Source organism: Ursus arctos, unplaced genomic scaffold, assembly GCF_023065955.2.
Source record: "Ursus arctos isolate Adak ecotype North America unplaced genomic scaffold, UrsArc2.0 scaffold_7, whole genome shotgun sequence".
In the NCBI taxonomy this organism is placed as follows: domain Eukaryota; kingdom Metazoa; phylum Chordata; class Mammalia; order Carnivora; family Ursidae; genus Ursus; species Ursus arctos.
The window spans coordinates 52,909,274-52,930,251 of record NW_026623089.1 but is presented as its reverse complement, the minus strand read 5'-3'; the positions used below and the strand labels follow the sequence as shown (position 1 = coordinate 52,930,251).

Sequence of the window (20,978 nt, the reverse complement as noted above, 5' to 3'; positions counted from 1 at the left end):
ATGGAGCCCCTGGGCGAAGGGACATTAGGTCGCCGTAAGAGTGGCCAAGACAGAATGAGTTCATAAATGCAGTCAGCCGACGGCCTGCCCAGAATCCACCTGTGCCCTGTGCTGGGAAGGTTATGGGCCCTGGGATGGGACGACAGCGGTGGGTTGGGCTCAGAGCAGCCCCCAGGGCCTCGGCCTGAGAGTTTGTCCAGAGAGCAGCTGGGGGAGAAAGGCTAAGGGAACGGGGAGGGGGGCCCACAGAGGTTTAGGGAGCAGTTGAGCTGGACCTATGCCCTTGGGGTAGCTTAATCTTGCTGCATGATCCATAGGAGGGAATGAAGGCCGTGGTTCCTGCCAGCTGCTTTCTGGAGGGGCTCAAAGTCCCTATGCCTATTGGTTTCGTGTTGTTCAAACTTTTACTATAATCCGTAATAAACACTATCTTTAACTTCATACTCGGGACACACACACACCTCCGTATCTAGAACAAAAACAGTGCTTCCTTATCACATATAATGACACGCTCTAGTATTCTAGGTTTGGGTTTTTTTTTTTATGAGAACTTTTTAAGATCTATTCTCTTAGCAACTTTCAAATGTACCATGTAGTGTGATTAACTAGAATCGCCACGTTGGGCATTACGTCCTCATGAATTATTTATTTTATAACTGGAAGTGCGTAGCTTTTGATCCCCTTCACCTGTTCTGCCCTCCTCAGCACTCCCCACCTCTGGCCACCTCCCCGCCTCTGTGAGCAGGGTCTTTGTGTTTCCACGTTCCACATATGAGATCATTCAGAATTTGGCTTCCTCTGACTTAATTCACTTAGCATAATGCCCTCAGGGTCCGTCCTTGTCACAAATGGCAAGATTTCCTTCTTTTTTATGGCCAGATAATCCGTTGTAAGCATGCTCCACGCTTTCTGTATCCATCCATCCCTTGCTGGACACTTAGGCTGCTTCTCTACGTTGGCTGTTGCAAATAAAACTACAGTGAACGTGGAGCTGCACGTAACTTTTCGAGTTAGTGTTTTCATTTTTCTTTCTGATAGATACACAGAAGTCAGATTGCTGGATCATATGGTATTTCTATGTTTAATTTTTTGGGGGGGAACCTCCATATTGTTTTCCGTAGTGGCCGCACCAATTTATGTTCTCTCCAAAAGTGCCCAGGGTTCCCTTTGCTCCACATCCGCACCAACGCGTGCTGCTTCTTGTCTTTATGACGATAGCCATTCCGACAGTGAGGTGGTAGCTCCTCGGGGTCCAGATTTGCATCTCCCTGCTGGTCCGGGATGTTGAGCACCTTTTCATGTGTCTGTCGGCCACCTGGATGTCTTCCGTGGAAGAACGTCTATTCAGGTCCTCTGCCCATTTTTTAAATCAGATCTTTTTCTACTGTTGAGTTTCCAGGAGTTCTTTATATATTTGGGATATTGTCCCCTTACCAGATTTGTGACTTGCAAATATTCTCTCCCATTCAGTAGTTGCCTTTTCTTTTTGTTGGTGGCTTCCTTGGCTACGCAGAAGCTTTGTAATCTGAGGCTGTGCCGTCTATCTATTTTAGCTTCTGTTGCCTTTGCTTTTGGAGTCAGATCCAAAATGGCATCCCCACGCCTGGTGTCAAAGGGCCTACCACCTATGTTTTCTTCTAGGAATTTTATGGGTTTCAAATGTTTCATTCTTTTGCGTGTGGCTGTCCAGTTTTCCCAGCACCATTTATTGGAGAGACTGTCTTTTCTCCATTGAGTGTTCTTGGCTCCCTTGTCAAATATTACTTGACCATGTATGCGTGGGTTCATTTCTGGGTTCTGTGGTCTGTTCCATTGATCTACGTGTCTGCTCTTATGCTGGTGTCTCACTGTTTCAATGACTATAGCTTTATGACACAGTTTGAAGTCAGGGCACGTGACGCCTCCAGCTTTGTTCTTTTTTTGTCAAGATTACTTTGGCAGTTTGGGGTCTTTTGTGATTCCATGTAAGTCTTAGGATTGTTCTGTAGGGGAAAATGCCATTGGAATCTTGATGGGGATTATATTGAATCTATAGATCGCTTTGGGTAGTATGGACAATTAAACAATATTCATTCTTCCAATCTATAAGCCTGGACTATCTCTGTTTGTGTCGTCTTCAACTTCTTTCCTCACATCTTATAATTTTCACCTTAGTATATTTCTATTTTATTCCACCACATTTCATTTTTAAAAAATGCTAGTCATGACCCACTAAATTGATTTCGTGACCAACTAATTCAAGTTTGAACATCTCTAGAAGAAGCCTCCTCTACTTTACTATGCAATGAGGATGAGGATGAGGATGGTGGTGGTGATATTATCTCATGTGCCTCAAGTGCTCACCATAGGAAGCAGAGTGGTAAAGACCCCAACCTCCAGACTTAAACCACCCAAGTTTATCCTGACTCGGCCACTTCTGAGCTATCTGACTGTGAATAGGTTACTTGTATCAGCAGTGACCTGGTACAGCTGCCAGTCATAGAAACCCCCCCAAATAGTTTCTTAAACAAAATCGAGGTGTATTTCTCTCCCATGTAAAAGCAGTTTAGAGGTGAGCAGCCTTGGGCGGCTCCTTTAAGCTCTCTTCTCCACCCCATTTCTAGGATGTGGCCCTCATCTTCATGGTCCAAGGTGGTTGCTAGAGCTCCAGCCATCACATCCATAGTTCAAGCTGCAGAACGAAGGAAATGAAGAAGGATACTCTCCTTCCCTTTTGAGAAGACTTCCTAGAAATATCTTGCAAACTTTTGCTTTCATCTCTTTGGCCAGAACTTGGAGAGTTCTGTCTCTCCGTGCTTGTCTACAAAGGAAGCTGGCCAATGTAGTATTTTAGGCAGATAGTGTCATACCACCTAAAAATAACAATTTTTGTTCGTTTGAAAAAGGGAGCATGGATGTTTAGTCTCTGCCGAATTACCTCTCGTGTGCGTCAGTTTTCTCTTCTGCAAAATGGTGATGAGGTTCGTTCCTCACAGATTTGTTGTGGGGCTTCAGTGAGATAATACACAGACAGAACTTAGCATAGTGCCTGGCACAGAACAGGTCTGTGTCAAAGGACAGGTACTATTACCGCCTGCCTGGCGCCAAGCTCAGCAGCTATGTGCGTTACCACGTTGAACCCCCCCCCCCATGACAACCTGGTTGAAATTAGCCTCCCTGTTTTATCAATGAGAGCACTGAGATTCAGAGAAGTTAGGTGTTTGCCTGAGGCCGTACCTGAGGAAGGGGCAGAGCTGAGGCATGAACCCTTGTTTCTAGTAACACAGCTCCTCACGGAGACAGAATCCCTCCCTGGGAGCCTGGTGAGACTGCAGGGCCAGAGGCTTGACAGGATGCACACTGCATTTGACCGGCCGATGTCCAAGCTGACTCCAAGGCCAGGGCTCCCTCTGCCTGCTCAGCCACCTGCAGCTGGTACCTCCTACCCAGAGGCAAGACAGGACCAGGACAAAAGGCTCCTCTAAGCTCCCCTTGTAACAAGACCTGTAAACGTAGGGTCTGGAAGATAAAGATCTTCAATTTGTTGAATGACCCTGGGCAAGTCCTTCTGTGCAAACCTCAGTTTCTCCGTCTGCAAAACGGACGAATGCTGCTCATCCCTCTTCCTGTTCTGGGGACATTATTAGAACAGTGCAACCAGCATGTTTTGAACTCCTTGGGAAACAAGTCTTTGTAAAGGAGATACGCTGCTTTCCTATCAGGGAGCCTCCCTGTGTGAGAGAATTCTGACTCCTGGAGGTGGGGTGGGCAGGGGAGAGAGGGAACCCAAACGTCTGTGCGTGGGGGCTGCTTCTCAGGCATGAGTGCTCCCGGCACTCACTGAATGTGACCATCTTGCCATCAAGCCCTGGGCTGAACTGGCCCAGGTGAGTGAGGGCTAGGGCTGCAGGCTTCGGCTGGTCTCAGAGACCACGGTGATTTATAGTTCCTGCGTCGGACTTTGACCTTAATTTCTTCTGTCGTTGTGGGGCTGTAAAATTCATTAGGGACCCGCAGGCGGCGTGATGGAGATGTCAGGCGGGCAATCATGTGGGTATTTAATCTATCAGATGTGTGGCTTGCCATTTAGGGAGACAACAAGAGAATGTGGAGTCAATACGGTTCATTAGCGAGCAGTACGCACTGGCCCAATCAGTGCCCGCCAATGGCAGCAGGCATGGGGGGCGTGCCACCCGGGCTCTAAGTCACCTTGGGGTAAGGACACGTCCTGGCGTGTGGGTGGGACCAGCCCCAGCCCAGGTACCTCTCCCCACCTTCTCACGAGACCTCGAGCTGCCTGTTGCATCCCACAGGGGCAGGGGAGAAGAGGGTCATAGGCAGGGCAGGGGTGTATGGTGAGATCCGGTAATGGGGGAACCATGGTTTGACTGCACCGCCAGGGGGCTGATTAGACTGTCTTTTCTTCCTCCTTCCATCTCCTCTGCACATAAGGTCTCACTTAACTGAGGCTCAGCCCTGGTGTCTGGCCCCACCTCTCTCCGGCGCCCTCCCCTTCCCATCCTCTACGACACAATCCCAGCTTGATAACTGGCCCCGGAGAGGCCCTGCGTCCCTCCTGATTGTGAATGTCTCGTTCACCCCCAGGCAGCCAGCTGCCCTCACTCCTGCATCCCCGGAAAATGGCTTTCTGTATCCTAGTTTTCTTTGATGGTCAGATGTGATTTTTTTTTAAAGTCACTCAGTTGAGTCCTCCTCAAAGCCAAGGGCATAAGGGAATGGACAGCAGTGTAGAAGGGTTAGGAGCTGAATTTTTTTTTCTTTTTCGTTTTGTGTGTGTGAATGTCAGACAGACTAGGGTTCAAATCCCAGCTCCGCCAGGGACCAGCTGTGGGACCCTGAGCCGTGGGCAGCTGTGAGGACAGGGACGTACTGTTTGGCTCGCCCAGCCTGTGTCTCAGGCCTGGTTCCCCCAGACGCAGACCCTGAGACAGGACTCGCGGGCAGGCAGTTTACTTGGGAGAGGTGGCCCCAGGTAACCCAGGACTGGGAAGTGAGATGAGGTCACCAATGGGGGCGTTGTGAAGCCACGTACCATGGGGGGCTATGGGAGTTCTGTCCACCGAGACATCCGAGGGGAGAGGTGAGCCAGTCCACCTTGGGGCAAGGAGGCTGGGGTATTGATCCAGCCACTCCAGCCCCCACGGCGTGAGGGCAGCTTCTGGGGATGTGGGTACCCTGACATGCCAACTGCTTCCTGGAGAAAAGAGCCTGCAGGCCTAGAGAAGCCCAGGTCCTGTCAGTAAAGCAGCCTCTGCTGGGCAGAGGTGAGCAGCAGGGGGCTGTGCGTGGCGCTGGAAGTTTCCACCGGCTGGGCGCTTTCCATGTCCATAGGACAAGGGCGGCGTTAGTACTTCTCTTGCGGGGTGGGAGTGGAAGTGGAATGTGGGCTATGCCAGGCGGGGCTGCTGCGACTGGGGTTCTAGTTATTTTCGGCTGGAGCTGCCTCATCTGTAAAATGGGACTCGATTCCCATCTCGCTGGTGGTTTTAAGGATTTGGGACAGATTGTGTCAAGTTCCTCACTCAATGCCTGGCCCACGGGTGACGCTCAGCAAGGCAGCGATCTCGGTTATCCCCGTGCCTCTGAGGGGTCCCCATCCCTCCTCCAGGCGCCAGCTCCTGCATCTCCCCAGCAGGAGGCCCAGGGCCCACCAGGCCCGCCCAGGCCCTGGGCCGCTGGCAGCTGCCTGCCACCCTGACAGCCTCTGACATCCCGTAATTGCTTTCCCAGGGAGACTCCTTTAAGCACAGAGCTGCTGGCCAGAGCAATTTGCTCCCCATCAATTTTTATTTCCAGGTTTTAAAATAAAGAGAAATAAAGAAGGGGGTGAGGGAGCCCAAGAACAATACCGTGTCTGCAAGAACAAACACGCCGGGGACCCCTCACACCCGGAGAGCACCTGTCAGCCCCATCCTCAGCCCTCCTCCCCCACACACACAGACAGACGCCTCCAGACCTGGGCCGGGGGCTGACAGGCTGAGCGCCCGTCCCCTCCACCCGCACCCCACCTGCAGCTGGCCCAGAGCGGTTCGAGTTGGGGGTAGAAAACTCATGCCTGCTCCCCTGGAGGCAGTTCCCCCTGCCAGGCAGGGACCTACAGCCCCTTACATGCAACACCTTCTTTAACCCTCACGACGATCCCGCGAGGCAGGTACTAGTATCAGGCCCATTTAACAGATGAGACAGCTGAGGCTTAGAGTACATGTTTCTGTAGTGGTTCCTCCTCTTCTCTCCTTCCTTTTCTTCCTCTCCTCCCCCCCTTCTCCCTCCTCTCTTACTCCTCTTCTCTCCTTCCTTTTCCTCCTCTCCTCCCCCCTTCTCCCTCCTCTCTTTCTCCTTTTCCCCCCAGACCCCATCGTATCCTTCTGGTGCCCTTGCCTCCTCAGAAGTCCATCTACTCAGACCAGGGACTCCTGGCTTGTCACTGGTAGGAAGACCTCGTAAGTCCTTCTTCCTATAAAATCTCTTCATCCACTACTTTGTGGATGGCCTCCTGGGTGCCTTGCGCGGGCTGGATGCAGGGGATGCGTGCTGAACAAGACAGGTCCTGCCCTCAGAAAGCTTACAGTCTATGGGAAGGAGATAGCCAGTGAACGTTCACCCCACCATTCCTGCCGAAACCATGCCCTTCTCCCCACCGCATCCAGCCACCAGCCAGGCCCGTCTGCCCCAGCTGAGTCCAGCCAGTTCCCAGCACGGCCCCGATCACCCCGGTCCAAGTCCATGGCCTCACCACTACTGACCACCGTGACCACCCCAGCTCCGAGTGCATACAGCAGCAAATGGGCAGCTGCAAGAGCTTTTCCAGATGTAAATGGGTCCTGCTAGCTGAGCCCGCGGGGGTGAGGAGCAGCCCTGTTGGCCCAGGGCCGTGGCGTGCAAGGTTGTGAGGCGGGCATGACAAGCCTGCCCTGTCGGGAGCCCGAAGACCGGGTGGCAGGAGCAGAGTGATCCAGAGACGGCTCAGAGAGGAGGTCAGAGGCCGCAGAGCCTGGCCCGCCTCAGGGGTCATGGCAGGCAGTTTGGAATTGTCTTCAGGGCCCTGGGAGCCTTCTAAGGTGGCCCGTGGGGTCTCCTACTGTCAGTCTGGCTCGGACGGAGGATGGGCTGCTGGTGCCAGAGCGGAAGCAGGCAGGTGGGTCAGAAGGCCGGGTAGCACCCAGGCCTGAAGCCTGCTGTCTTACTCAGGATCCCGTGGCTAGATGGTTGCAGCAGAAGCTGGACCAGAACCCAGCTCTCACGCTGCCATTTTGTTGGTATTTTCATGACCCCTCACTTAGCCCAAATCCTTTGTGAGGCCCTTGGCGCCTGGTGTTTTACGGTGCCTCCCAAGGAGACCGCATCCTGACCCTCAAGGCGCAGAGAGCCCAGCAGAGTTAGCAGCAAGGCTTTAACACGACTGGTATAACTACTGGTTGTTAGTGGCTGTGGGGAAGACAGTGTTGAGAGATCCCGAGGACCTCCGTGCACTCAGCACCATGGTGAGTCAGTCTGCCATGGCCATGGGTAACGGAGTCGTGGCTGTCCGTCCCCGATCCATAATGGGACACGAGGCAGGAAAGGCCCTCTTCCCTTTCCCCACCACCAGCTGGACCCCCACACTTTTGTCACTTCACCCTCCCATCAGTGACTCCACTGTCCCATGTGCTCTGAGCCTCTGTCCCCAGACTCCCCAGCGGCACCCTCTTGTCCTAAGGCCTCCTGCATGCCCAGAAAGCCAAGAGCAGGACCCAGGAGTTTTCCTGAATATATTTTTCTTCCTAGGATCTACAGTGTCCCCGAGATCTCTCCTGCACCCTGTTTTCACTCCCTGGCACGCCTGTCCACCTTGAACACTCCTTTCTCATCCCCTATACAGCATTTTCCTTAGAGCTACTGGCATCTCCTCTCCGAGGAGTGCGACCACCCCGGGCGGGACCCCCATGGAAGTGCTTAGAGCAGCAGCTTCCAGCCAAACCTTTCTGCCCACCTAACACCGCCGCGTGCTCACCCGTCAGCCCCGGCTTCTTTCTTAGATGACGAGCGGAACTGCTACACCTAGCATGTCCCCAGAAGTGTGGGGCAGACTAAATATTTCCCGGCCATTGCTTCTGCCTCGTGTCCTAGAAAGAAGCCGAAATCCTCTCACAGAGCACCGTGGGTGGGAGCGCGAGAACATGGAAGAGGACCAGGCCTCATGGGCCCCATCAGGCCAAGTGGAGGTCACCCGGCCTCTGGGCTCCTGGCTTCCTTCCACGGAGTCCCTCCTGCCTCGCGCCGGCCACACCAGCCTCCCAGAGCTTGCAAGAGTGCAGTTAATCTCCCAGAGTTTAAGGAGTTATTCAGAGAGGCTCAGCGAATGATGAATGTGGAAAGCATTACCAGCAAAGCACCGGGGCTCCGTGGAGCTGTTTAAAAATGCATTCTCCCATGTAAATTTCTGCTCCATCAATCCTTATGACATGTCAAACATTGCTATTGTTTCCTGAACAAATTGTACTGTGTGCCCTTCTCTGCGGATTTGTGCACGGGAGCAGAACTGCTCGCCGGCGCCCGCCGCCTGCCACCATCGCTGGGACCCAGGGCTGTTGGGGAGGCAGCTGGGCCCGCCTTGCTTCAGAGCAGAAGCCCCGTGCGGGGTGTCTGGGCGAGCATGCGTGACGGGGGTGCGGGCGCTGCTGGGGAGTGATTGAGTGAGTGCCTGCCAGCTGCCAACCTGCAGGGAAGGGCATGCAGGTGGCGGGGAAGGGGTGTAGAGGGGCCACAGGGGCTGAAACCAGGGTGGGGTGGGGGTTGCCCGAGACTGAGGGTGGGTGCAAGTGTGTGCACGTGTGTGTGAGATTGTGTAGTGGGATGGGGTCCATCTGAGTCAGACAGATTTCTGTGGGAGGCAGAAGGACAGGTATATAGTGGGGGCTGCCCAAGCCACAGGGAGAGGAAGAGAGAGAGAGAGGGCGTGTGTGTGGGGGGAAGCATGAGGATACCAGAGGAGAGAAGATGCAAGGACAGGACTTTCAGGCTCTAGAGAAGGGTGGAGGCTGTTTGCGACCGTGAGAGAGGATGGCGTCTGTCCCCAGGGAGGGGTCAGCGCTGTCAGAGTACAGCACCCGGTGGGTGGCAGTTTGGAGGGAGACCTGGGAGAAGGCCAGAGCGGGCAGAAGGCCCAGCATCCATGATGGGCCTCTGTGAGGCTCTTAAGAGGGACAGTAGTGAGGTGCAGACTTACATGATGGGGACAGTGTGTCAGCAAGGGAGGCCCTTGGTCCAGAGCAAATGAATGGAAGAGGGTGGGAGATGGTGATGGCTTGTCAGGAAAATAGGCTGGGTCAGAAGGGGGCCCTTGGGAGGGCCCCAGGAGAGGGGAGGACCTGACCACTCGTGACGTGGTGGGTCCTGGGAGTGGGCGTGAGATGTCGTGATGAGCTGGGCTGGGCACAGAGCCCTGGCATACAAGTTAAAGGGAGCACTGTATCCGGAGGGTGCTCGGCGAAGAGACCTGGGTGGGTTGGGAAGGGTGCCCACAGCCAGTCCATCTGCCTCAACCTTTAGCAGGCCATGGCCTCTCCCAGTCTACGTCCTGAGCCACATGCACATAGAAAGACCAAGCTTGGGCAGAGGTGGGGGGGCCGTATTTGAGGGCCAGGGGTCTTGGCTGAGGGCCTGCCTCCAGGGAAACCACAGCCAGAGACCCCTGCTTCCTCTGCTGATGGGCATGGCCAGAGGCGCCGGTGCCTACCCCTTCCAGGCAGAGGCGGGGGCAGAGCCGTTATGGCAAGGAGGAGTCTGCCTGTGGGGACTCATCTGGCTTCTAGAGGGCAGAGACAGTGACCTGGTAGGGGCACCCTGGATCTCATGGCTGAGCTCTCCAACTGCAGGAAGACAGCTCTCCCCCAGCCCCACCAACAGGGGCGGGGAGTGGTTAATAGCACATGAGAGCACAATTGAGTTCATATCTTGTACCTTGGCCATTTGACCTGGAACAAGTTGATTGTTGGTTGACCTCTCTGAGCCTCAGTTCTGTCTGTAAAATGGGGATAACATTGGTTCTGATCCCCCCACCACCAGGGTAGGGCTGTCAGGAAGATAGAAGGAAATATGGTGTGGGAAACACTGGGCATAGTGCATAGCTCACAGTATGTGCTCAAAGGGAGATGGCAAGGGGCACCATCTTACCCTCCCCCTGCCCCATAGCCAAGGGAAAGATGGGCATTTCTGACTCAGGCCTGGCCAGTCTGGGAATTTGGCTATTCCCCCACTGCAGGCTCACCTTGTCTTAACCTTTGGAATTCCCCCCACCATGCGTATTTATTTTTTTCCTTTTTGTCAGCAGAAGAAAATTACACTTCTGCCAGCATTGTCCATCACGGAAATAAGCACTCGCAATGCAATTATAAAGGCCCAAATGAGGGAATTAGTTTTGCTGGTAATGCCAGTGTTGGGGAGAATCAGAGAAGATGTCTTATAAATCAGGCGCTGGACAGCAGCCAATCCCAGCCGCACCCTCTGCCCGCGTGCCAGTGGTGGGGACAGCTGCTGACCCTGCGTGAGGGCCCCTCTTTCTGAACTGCACACACTTGTGCTAGAGGAGGCTGGTGCTGTGAGCCGCCTCCGAGCTCCGTGCCTGCAGTAGGGCCCTTCTCCCCAGGAGCTCCCAAGGGCTTCTTGGTGTCCAGCCAGTGGCTGTCCCATAGACCCAAATACACCTGGCGGAAGAGGTCTTTCCCAGGACTCATCAGTTTAAAATAGCAGCCCCATCACCTGCTAGCCCCTATTCTGCTTTACTCTCCTCACAGTTGTTACCATTGTCTGAAATTAAGTTCTTTAGTTATTTCTCCCCTGCATTCTCATCTTCTCCCCTTCCCATCTGTAAGTCACATTCCAGCAAGGGCATTGGCATACCTATAACCATGACTCTAGTGCCTGGTACGATCACTAGCACATTGGAAAAGCCCAGAAAATGTTTACTGAATACACGACTAAGGATCTGGTCATTGTCTTCATGAAGGTTCTCCGTGGTGTGCCAGGTGTCCTCCATCTGCCCCTCTAGACCCACTCCATGCTGCCCTTTCCCACCTGCTCTGCGTGGGCCCCAGCAGGCTGACTGCATGCACCATTTGCTGAGTCCCCCTACTCAGGCTGCAGAGCTCAGGGGGGACATCAGAGCTTGAGAGACTCGTTGGAGAGGCTTTAAAAACATCAGCTACGCCCCCTGGGTGAGCTGAACAGCCTGGCTCTGGCAGCTCCCTGCCCACTGTGGTATCTGCTGATGGAAGACATCAGCCCCCTGGAAGGAAGGTCATGCCAGCCCTCAGTGACTGGCAGTAGAAATCCCAGATTTTGCTAAATTTGGCAAAGATCTTGACCCCTGTGCCCGACACAACGGAGGATACAAAAATGAGTTAACTAGAGACTTCTCTATCAAGGGGGGACACGGGGCATACACGGGCAGTTCTCAGAAATGGCAGATTGCACCACCTGTTCCAAAAGAGGTACAGCCAGGGGCGCCCTGGGCGGCTCAGTCGTTAAGCGTCTGCCTTCGGCTCAGGGCGTGATTCCAGGGTTCTGGGATCGAGCCCCCCATCAGGCTCCATGCTCCACGGGGAGCTTGCTTCTTCCTCTCCCACTCCCCCTACTTGTGCTCCCTCTCTCACTGGCTGTCTCTCTCTGTCAAATAAATAAATAAAATCTTTATAAAAAAAACAAAAACAAAAAAACAAAAGAGGTACAGCCAAGGGCTCTCAGGTCAAGAACATTGAGCAGTCAGGGAGCTCCTTCCGTGAGCATGCATTTGGGGTGGGTCCTGAGGGCTGGGCTGGAGTTTGGATGGCAGTGACAGAATGAAGGGGTAGGTACAACCAGGTCATCAGAACCCAGAACAGAGAGGGTGCGTCATGGAGAGGCGAGTACAAGACTGCCAAAGCCAGCCAGGCCTCGACACCAGGGTGCTGGTCTGGATTTAATTCCGCAACAAAGGGGAGCCACCGAAGGTTTTTGAGCAGAGGAAGATGATGTTTGCCATTGGTTTTGACTTCTTGCCCCTGAGTAAGCAGTAAAGTGTACCAGTGTGTATCTGTGGGTAAGATTCTAGCCCTGGGAGATGGGAGTAGGTACGCAGAGACCACAGAGGGGACACCTGGAACCCTGGCTTGGCATTTCTTAGAATTCCCAGGTATGGTGTGAGAGCTGGCCAGCTGGGCCGTCCCCTTCTCCCATCCCTGTAGCTATCTGACCGGCCCATGAGACCCCGGACATCACCCTGCAGGGAAACAGAGACACTCATTCCTAGAATTCTAAAAACAACGCCAAACCAGGGTTCCAGATGAGCACTTGAATTACACTGCAGGCCTCCCCTCTGCCATCTCCGCGTACCCACTGCCATCCCCCAGGACTAGGATCTAACCCATAGGTACATGCTGGTACGCTTTAGTGCTTACCAGGACTGGTCAGAAGGGACCGGGGGCAAGAAGTCAAAACCAATGGCTAACGTGGCAGGAGAGAGGGTGTTCATGGCACGAGGAGGACATGTGTCCTCTGTGCACAGACCCTGCTCACTCCCCAACCCCTCCTTCCTAAAGTGGGCCCAAGGGTCGCTGTCTGTGTGGCACTGGATTCGTTTCAGTGGTGCAGGCATGAAGGAGGCTGATTGAAAAGTGCGTGAGGAACAGAGGGGGCAGGCCCAGCAGCGCCCTCCAGTGGCCTAGCCAGCGTGGCTGAGCGGCACCTTGGCTGTCACAGGCCCGACACAAGGGCCACTTGGCCCTGGAGGTGCTAAATGGTTTTAAACATGGGGATTTGGAGGCCAGCTCTGCCACTTAGCAGCGGTGAGCTCTTGGGCAACTTTCCTACTGATGATCCTGTCTGCTTCCTCGTTGGTCGTTCGGTAAAAGCAAGGAGCAGGGGGCTGTAACAGTACCCAGCTCACAGGGCGGGGGCCGGAACGAAACCCGCGTACGTGAATGCATGTCGTGGAGGTGTGGATGCAGATGTCGCTATAGAGGACAGAGGACAGCGTGAGCCCTCCCGTCAGGCACCATGACCCCGCCGTGTCCCCAGGGAGCCAGAGCCCGGTGGGAGGAAACACGGCAGCTGACCGCTTCCTCTCCACAGCACCTTCAGGGCTGGGAGTCTTTCCCGAAGGGCCAAGCTCTAACCCAGCCTTGGGGAGCCAGGGAGGAGAGAAGGTGAGCCAGGCAGGAGAGGAAGGAATCGGTCCAGGCAGAGGGAGCAGATGGGCTGTGCCAGCCTGGCCCAGAACCGCACATGGGCTGGCCTGGGTCAGAGGTGAGGCTGGAGCTGACAGCAGAGGCCAGAGGGCAGGGCCGTGAGTGTGTGTGGAGGAGAAGGGACCATCTCCTGAGGGCACCCAGCAGCCCAGAAGGCCTTTGGCAGAGCCGCCGAGTGATGGGACTTGCTGCCTCCTCCCAGGCCCAGAGCACTTGACCTGGGCCCCCTGCCACTGGCCTGAGCCCTCTGTGTCAGTGCCAGCTGTCCCCACCCTGGCAGGGGCACAAAAGCAGCTTTTCATCTTCTTCTGATTCTGCTTCGTGCATTTGAAAGATGAAAGTTCTCCCTCCCCTCTTCACTGGGCGTACGTATTTCCTATGGTCATTAGACGGTGGCACTGAAGGACTCACAAATCTTCCCTGGTCAGCATCAGTGGCGTGGGCAGGCAGCGAGAGGCCCCAGAGGAAAGGGCTCACTGTGGGAGCCATGGCCGTGCCCAGCCCACCAGGGGAGGACGTGGCGATTGGGGCTGGGGGTTTGGAGGCCAGTGTCTCCCAGGAAGAGAAGACTGGCCCATCTTGTCACCTCATTTTCCTGGGCCTCAGCTGTTCCAGGTCCCAGGGTGGAAGGGCCTGGACAAGGGGGACCTCCAGGGTCCTTCCTGCCCTGATAGTCTGAGTGCAGTTCCACAGAGTACCCAGATACGAAGGGCTTTGTCCCTGGGGCCAGGAACCCCCTCACTTCCTGCATAGCCCAGCCCTCTCTTCCTCTCCTCCTGATCCCCTCCACACCTCCTAGCTGCTCTCTCGGATTCCTGGCCCCTTCTCTCAGCCCCTTTGCTCCATCCCCTTTAGTCCTCTCTCGTCCCTGGCTTTGCCCCATCTCTCCACCCCTTCTTCCTGGAATTCATTCATTCCTTTTCCAAGCACTCCTGCAGCAGCGGCCCTGCGCCAGGCACCGTGTGCTGGGAGGTGAGCCCGGCCTCCCTTGCTCCCCCAGACCCTTTCCTCTGACCCACCAGGACGCCGAGGCCTGAGGGGGGTGATGCTTGGTCACACAGTGACCTGCGCTGTTGACACCGGCCTGGAACTGGGGTCTTCAGGCCACGCTGACCCCTCACGCAGGGGCCTGATGGCATCTGGTCAGTTCTTCAGCAGACCAAGCTGCCCTTACTCTAGTTGAATACTGCCACACATGGTGGTGGTGATTAGTGGGGCGAAAGGGAAACTAGAGGCTCCTCCCCGCTTCTCCTCTGGTCCCTGAAACGGGAGGAGAGAGGCAGGCTTATTCTGAGGAGCTTTGTCTCCTCTCCCCTGGAATCCCCAGGTGTAAGTTCTTCTGAGAGCAAGCTCTCCCCTCGGTTCAGAATCAGTAACACGCCGAGGCCAAGGGCGTGGCAAGACAGCACTGGCTTCAAATCCCTGTGAAGCCTTGGGGGAGCTTTTTACCTTCTCTGTGCCTCAGTTTCCTTGTCTGTAAATTGGAGGTGGTGCTGATGATAGGCCCTACCTTGTAGGGTGGTTACAGAGATAGAACGTGTGACAAGTGTGAGCTGCTCGGTAAATGGCAGTGGTCGTGAGGAGTGGCTCAGGGCACCAGGGAGGGTCTGTCTGTCTGGGAGTCAGTCCTGCCAAGGAGGGTGGGTTCCATGGCTCAGTGTCATCTCTGTCACTTACTCGATATGCATCCCTAAGAACCCGTCATGTACTCGGAGCCTGGCCGAGCGGAAGTCTGTACACCGTCTGCCAGAACACACAGTGGGGACGTTGAATGGGAATCTGGCACAGAGGCTGCCCTCAGCCCCAGAAATGGCTTCTTTCTGGGTAACTGAGATCTGAACCCTTCCCTTGGATCCTTAGGTGTAGAAATCTATTATTCACTTATCTGCCTTCCTCAACTAAGTATACCGAACACAAACGTCTCTCACACATTCAGCTGTATCATAACATGGGATTTAATAGATTTCACAGAATCTAGGAACTTGAAAGAGAACCTCAAAAAATACTTAATACGAAGATACGGAGGGCGGGAGAAGTAGAGGTTGGTAAAAGGGTATAAACTGTCAGCTGTACGATGAATGAGGTCTGAAGCTCTAATGTGTAAGATGAGGACTACGGCTGCTAACACTGTATTGTAGAGTTGAAATTTGCTAAGAGAGTAGAACTTAAGTGTTCTCAGCAAAAAAAAAAAAAATGGTAAATAAGGGAGGTGATGGTTGTGTTGATTAACTCGATGGGGACATCCTTTTATAGCGTACACGTATAAAAAATCATCACATCGCACACTTCAGCTATGTTACCGTTTCATTTGTCAATTATACCTCACTAAAGCTAAAAAATAAAAGTAATGAAACATATTTTTATTAGCAGAAACTCTGTCCAATCACAGTCTTATGGAGAAGCCCTGAATGTAAAGCAGATGTCCCCAAGGTCAGCCCAAGGCCGTTGCTCCTGGCACGTGGCAGCGGGCTGCTCCAGGGCAGTGAGTGGCCTGGGAAAGGAGCAGAGTCCCGGTGCCCGGCACACAGCGCGTGCTTAATAAGGAACGAGCGAACGAATGAATGGTGTCATTTCCCCTACACTGTAGACTACGGCCATGCCGAGAATGAGGCCGAAGCCGGAAGTCCCACCCACAAAAGCCAAACCTCCGCTGAAAACTGCCCTTGTCCTGGAGAGGGCAGGAGATGGAGCGGGGCCCCACTGGGATGGCCTGAAAAAAGGAACCACAGGCTAGGAGTCAGGATCCCTGTTTCTGCCTCCCTTTGCTCATAACCCGGCTTGTGACCTAGAATGGCCCTCACCGGGGTCAGGACCTCAGTTTTGTGATCTGTGAAATGGGTGGAAACGTCTGTCTCCCTCATCATGTGGGATAGTTGTGAGGATAAAATGAGGTCATGATAAACATGGATGGTCTTTGAAAATGTAAAAGGCGGGACGACAGGACAGGCTGGTGGTGGTCACCGTCATTGCCACTGTCATCCGCGTAAGGCAGGCCTCTCCCCCTCCCCTGTCTCTTTCGACTGCAAGTGGCAGAAGCCAAGCTGGACCAGACAGGATAAAAGAGGTCTTGCCGGACTCACAAACCAAACTGAGGGTGGAAGGAATGTCAGGGGCAGGACTCTAGAATGCCTCCCCCCCCCCCCAAAGGGCCTTTCCCATCAGGAAGCACATCAGATGTGGAGGCTTTGGGGACTAGGAGAGAAGGACTGGAAGAATCCACCAGATGGTGGAACCCACTTCCACCTTTGTTTGCAATACTTTGCAAACCTACACGTTGGGACCCAAAGTCACAGGTCCAAAACCTCTCCCCCAAGTCCTCTGAGCCTCTGCAGAGCATAAGCCTGCCTGACAGGAGCCCAGAAGGGGTGGTTTCCCCAGGTTAGAGACCTAGGCGGAAGACCGATCCTCCAGAACTGTGCTCCCCACTGTTAATAGCGCTTGGTGCCTGCGGGCACCCATACTGAACAACGCACCTCTAGAAAATTCAGCCAGAGGAGTTGCTTGGGAGGACCAGGGATTGGCCATGGACATTTTCCGGTGAGATCAGGAGGCTTGCTGGGTCTGGCAGCAACGACTTCTTGTTCTCACCTTTGCAGGCAACAGACAATGACGTGGGCACCTTCGGGGAAGTCAACTACTTCTTCAGTGATGACCCTGACCGGTAAGACCCTGCCCCGGCACACCCTCACCCCCACCCCAGCAGTGGCACTGTGCTATTCGCAAGGTTCAGGAAACTTCTCAGTGCCCAGGGAGGGTGCCATGCCACCATGGCTAGAGCTCTGAGTGGGAAGTCAGAACCCACGGACGCCACTGCTGGCGTGGCCCTAGCCGTAGCACAGTCTTGGTCAAGTCCTCTAAACTCTCTGAGGCATCATTTCTCTGACCCTCAAAAGACAGCCTTTAGCTTTGGAAATGAAGCAGTTCAGAAACGCTAGTGACAGTGCCCAGCGAAGGCCAGAGCAGCAGCTAGCATCTGGGAACCCTCGCTGTGTGTCAGGCTCTGTGCCCAGAGCTTTCCACATGTGATCTGATTTCATCCCCACAAGTGCGGGAGGAGCGCAGCACTGGGCACTGTTATGATCTGCGCTTTGCAGGGGAGGAAACTCAGAGAGGCTGAGTCATTTGCGCAAAGTCACACAGCTGGTAAGCACTAGGGCCCGGCCTCTGCACGTGGTCTTCACCACCAGGACACATGGCGTCCAGCAGGAGAGGGCCCACCACGTACCTCGGCCATCGGGTGGGTGGCTTGTCTCACTGCCCAGCCGGTGCCACCTCGCCCTGTCACCCACATGGCTCTGGGCCATCTCTTTCCCTGTCCTCAGTTAAGCCGAAGGCGAAACCCTCTCATTTTTAACATGTTCAAAAGCCAAGTTGAAGTCAGACAGCAGGTGTGCCTCTAAAAACGAAGTGTCTGATGCATCTGGAAGCTCGACAGGCTGAGGAGGAGAGGGGCTGTCGGCTTGCATTCCGGGGAGGGATCAGGAAGAGACAGACCTTGTTAGGTGCATCTGGCCATTCTCGGCCACTCCGGATGGAGCCTCAAGAGGGGAGGCAGGAGCCAGCAGCAGCAGGCATGCACAGGGCACCTCTACGCCTCAGGGCACCCGTGTCCACACGGCCTTGTCCTGATCAACTTAGGTTTTCTTATCTCTTCCCATATTCTTTCCTGGTCTTGGAGCCAGGACCTTTCAGGCTCAGAGGCTGGCAGCTGTGGAACCAGATCCGGGCATACATGTGCCAACTTCCAACTCGAGCGAGGCTCCCGAGGGGCTGCTCAGAGGAGGCGTGTGGAGGGATGGTCTCGCTGGACCTTGGTCCTCCCCAGGAGCCAGTTGCCAGGCTCTTAGCCAAGGCTGTGCCCTGGAGCAGAAGACAAGAGCTCTCTCCCGAGAGATGACCAGCCAGCCCTCCCCTAGCTACATGCTTTACCACCCACTTAAAACGTTTTGGTGCAAAACCATCGGGGACGGCAGAATTCTGACCATCATTGTTCCCCAGCATGAAAATGCCTACGGTAGGCAGGAGCTCCTGTTCACGGCGCAGGAGGGTCAGTCTGCCTGAGTTTCCTCTTTGACGAAATCAACCTGCTCCTGCCCCCTCAGTACCTGACTGTTCCACCCCCATGTGGTCCTCACCCCCACCCACCACCTCCCACCCCACTCCTCGTTAGAAATAGGCGCTCTTCTGATTCAGGGCAAGGGAAAAGATGGCAGATTTCTGACCTCATTTGTGTTTATCAGCTCGGGCAAGGACAGGCTGGTAAATACAGGCCTTATCTATGAGCTGCCTCACCCCAGGGTCCCTTTCTCTCCCCCGTCCTGCCTGACACAGGTTCTCTCTGGACAAGGACACAGGACTCGTCCTGCTGATCGCCAGACTGGACTATGAGCTCATCCAGCGCTTCACCTTGACAGTCATCGCCCGGGACGGGGGTGGTGAGGAGACCACCGGCCGGGTCAGGATCAACGTGTTGGACGTCAACGACAACGTGCCCACCTTCCAGAAGGATGCCTATGTGGGGGCCCTGAGGGAGAATGAGCCTTCCGTCACCCAGCTAGTGCGGCTCCGGGTAAGATGCCAGGACATCCTGCAGTCCAGCCCCGCTCCCACGCTCCCCTCTGCACCCTCGGCCTGCCACTGCCCTGTGGAAACTGCCACAAGAGAGGCCACCCTGCCATCCACCAAAAATTCAGCCCCGATTTGTGTCAGGCCTCTGAGCACTCCCTCGTGTCCTGGGTAACCGAGTGGGGCAAGTGTCTGGGTCAGCTTAAATTTCAGGTCACTCTTCAGCAAAGGGATGTCCTCCCCCCCTCCTTTGGCAAACGCCAAGCAGGATCTCATAGAAGGACCCCCATCCAGGCCCCTTGGTGGCTGCTTGGAATCTGGAACTGCCCCAGCGAGAAGGAACCAGAGACCATGGGGCACCACCCATGTCCCAGAAGGGGAAATGGGAGGGGAGAGGCAGTTCCCAGGGCACAAGGAGGCAGTGGAGTAGTAGAGCTGGGGCCAGAACTCGGGACCCCACACTCCCAGTGTCCTCATGCAGTGAGTCCCCCCCCCCCACGCATAGTAACTCTGACCAGAGACTTCTTGATGTCCTCACTCCCCTCCCCCACTGTGCCCACCCAGAGTGACAGGACCCAGAGCCTCCCTTTAGAACTGGATTCTGAAGGAGGCAGGGATGAAGGCAAGAGACCAGGAGTGGGCACAGGGGGAAGCAGGGACGGCAGAACCCACCCACCATGCCGTCCCGCCCCACTCAGCTCCCGGTACACCAGAGTGGTGGGATGCCCTAGGAGGCTCTCTGGGAACAGAGACCTCTGAAAAGAAGTGCATTCATTTAGTCACTCCAGAAGACCGTCAAGGGGAAGAGGGATCTCTGACCTCATTCCAGGGCATTCCCCCCACCTTGCATTCAGGCCATGTGCATTTATTTGACACCTACTGTGTGCGAAAGATTGTGCTGGACTGTAGGTATGCAGCAGCCATCAAGAAGTGTAAGGTTCCTGCTGGCACAGAGCTGACGGTCTGAGGGAGGCGAGCAGAAACGGAGCAGGAAGCCACAGTTGGGTGCGGAGGGACTAACGGGGTGCCCAGCACAGGGCCTACCTGGTCTGGAGGTCAGGGAAGGTCTCTGTGGGTGGGGTGTTCAAGCTGAGACGGGAGAGTCTAGGAGATGGTCGTGCCTGGGATGGCGGTGACCCTCTCCGTCCTCGGGGTAAGCCCCGACCTTCCCCCTTTCCCCTAGGCCTCCAGCTGACCTTCTAGACTCCCATGCTGCATCCACACCCCGACATGAGGTGTGTCTGCGGGGAGCCAGAGGGCAGCATCCAGCTGAGGGGCAAGGAGGGCCTGGATCACCCAAAGCAGGGACCCCGAGGGGGCCAGTGCTCCCCTCCCACCCACCCTCGTCCAGCCCCCGCCTCTGAGGGCTCACGGGCCCTGTCTGCACTCTTGCTTCCAGGCAACGGACGAAGACTCCCCTCCCAACAACCAGATTACCTACAGCATCGTCAGCGCTTCCGTCTTCGGCCGCCACTTTGACATCAGCGTGTACGAGGGCTATGGAGGTAGCGTGCTGGGGAGGAGGGCTCAGCCCAGGGAGGAGGGCGGCGGGCCAGAGCAGGGCTGCACGCTCACGCCTTTCTTTGGGGGGGGGGGTGGCCATCTGTCTCCCAGACACACCTGGACGACCCAGGGAGCTGCCCCACAGCCCATCAGCTGGGGCGAGCGACACAGGCCTGGGATGGCCCTTCTGCAGGATCAGTTCCATCTTTCCTGGGTCTCAGGCCGTGGGCAGCCCCGCGTCTGATACTTCCACTGTCTGCAGGGCCCCTCGTCCTTACCCAGGCCGCCCGGCCAGGTCCATAAGGTAGAGGCTTGTCAGCGTGCTTCCTGACCCCCTGGGCGGGCTTCAGCTGCCTCGCAGGCGGTGGCCACTCCCCGCCTGGCCCCGGGCGCAGTCCCAGACTCCGCGCCTTGCCCCGCCAGCCCGCTGTGACTCCTGACCCCCAGACCCCAGGCAGGGAGTAGCAGCAGCAGCCTTCAGCTCCAAGATCTTGAGACCACTTTGTTTTTCAGATGAGGGGCGACAAGGGCCCAGAGACAGGGAGTGACTTGCCCAAGGTCATACAGCAAAGGGGTCCGACGACACTCGTGTGATCTGGCTCTTGGTTGCCTCTCCAGCCTCTTCTTTCAGCCCTTCCGTCTCCCTTAGGGTTCACTTCCATGTCTTTGCAGAGTCTGTTCCTCCTGCCAGGAAAACCCTTCCTCCCT

The 20,978-nt window shown here is 55.3% G+C and overlaps 1 protein-coding gene across 1 annotated transcript in view; it reads left to right on the top strand.

The window, feature by feature from the left end:
* CDH23 (cadherin related 23) overlaps positions 1–20,978 on the top strand; it is a 403,304-nt gene that overhangs the window by 256,652 nt on the left and 125,674 nt on the right. The window contains exons 14-16 of the mRNA XM_057308495.1: positions 16,799–16,863; positions 18,534–18,771; positions 20,167–20,272. Coding sequence (XP_057164478.1) covers positions 16,799–16,863; positions 18,534–18,771; positions 20,167–20,272 — 409 coding nt within the window. The remainder of the gene's footprint in view (positions 1–16,798; positions 16,864–18,533; positions 18,772–20,166; positions 20,273–20,978) is intronic.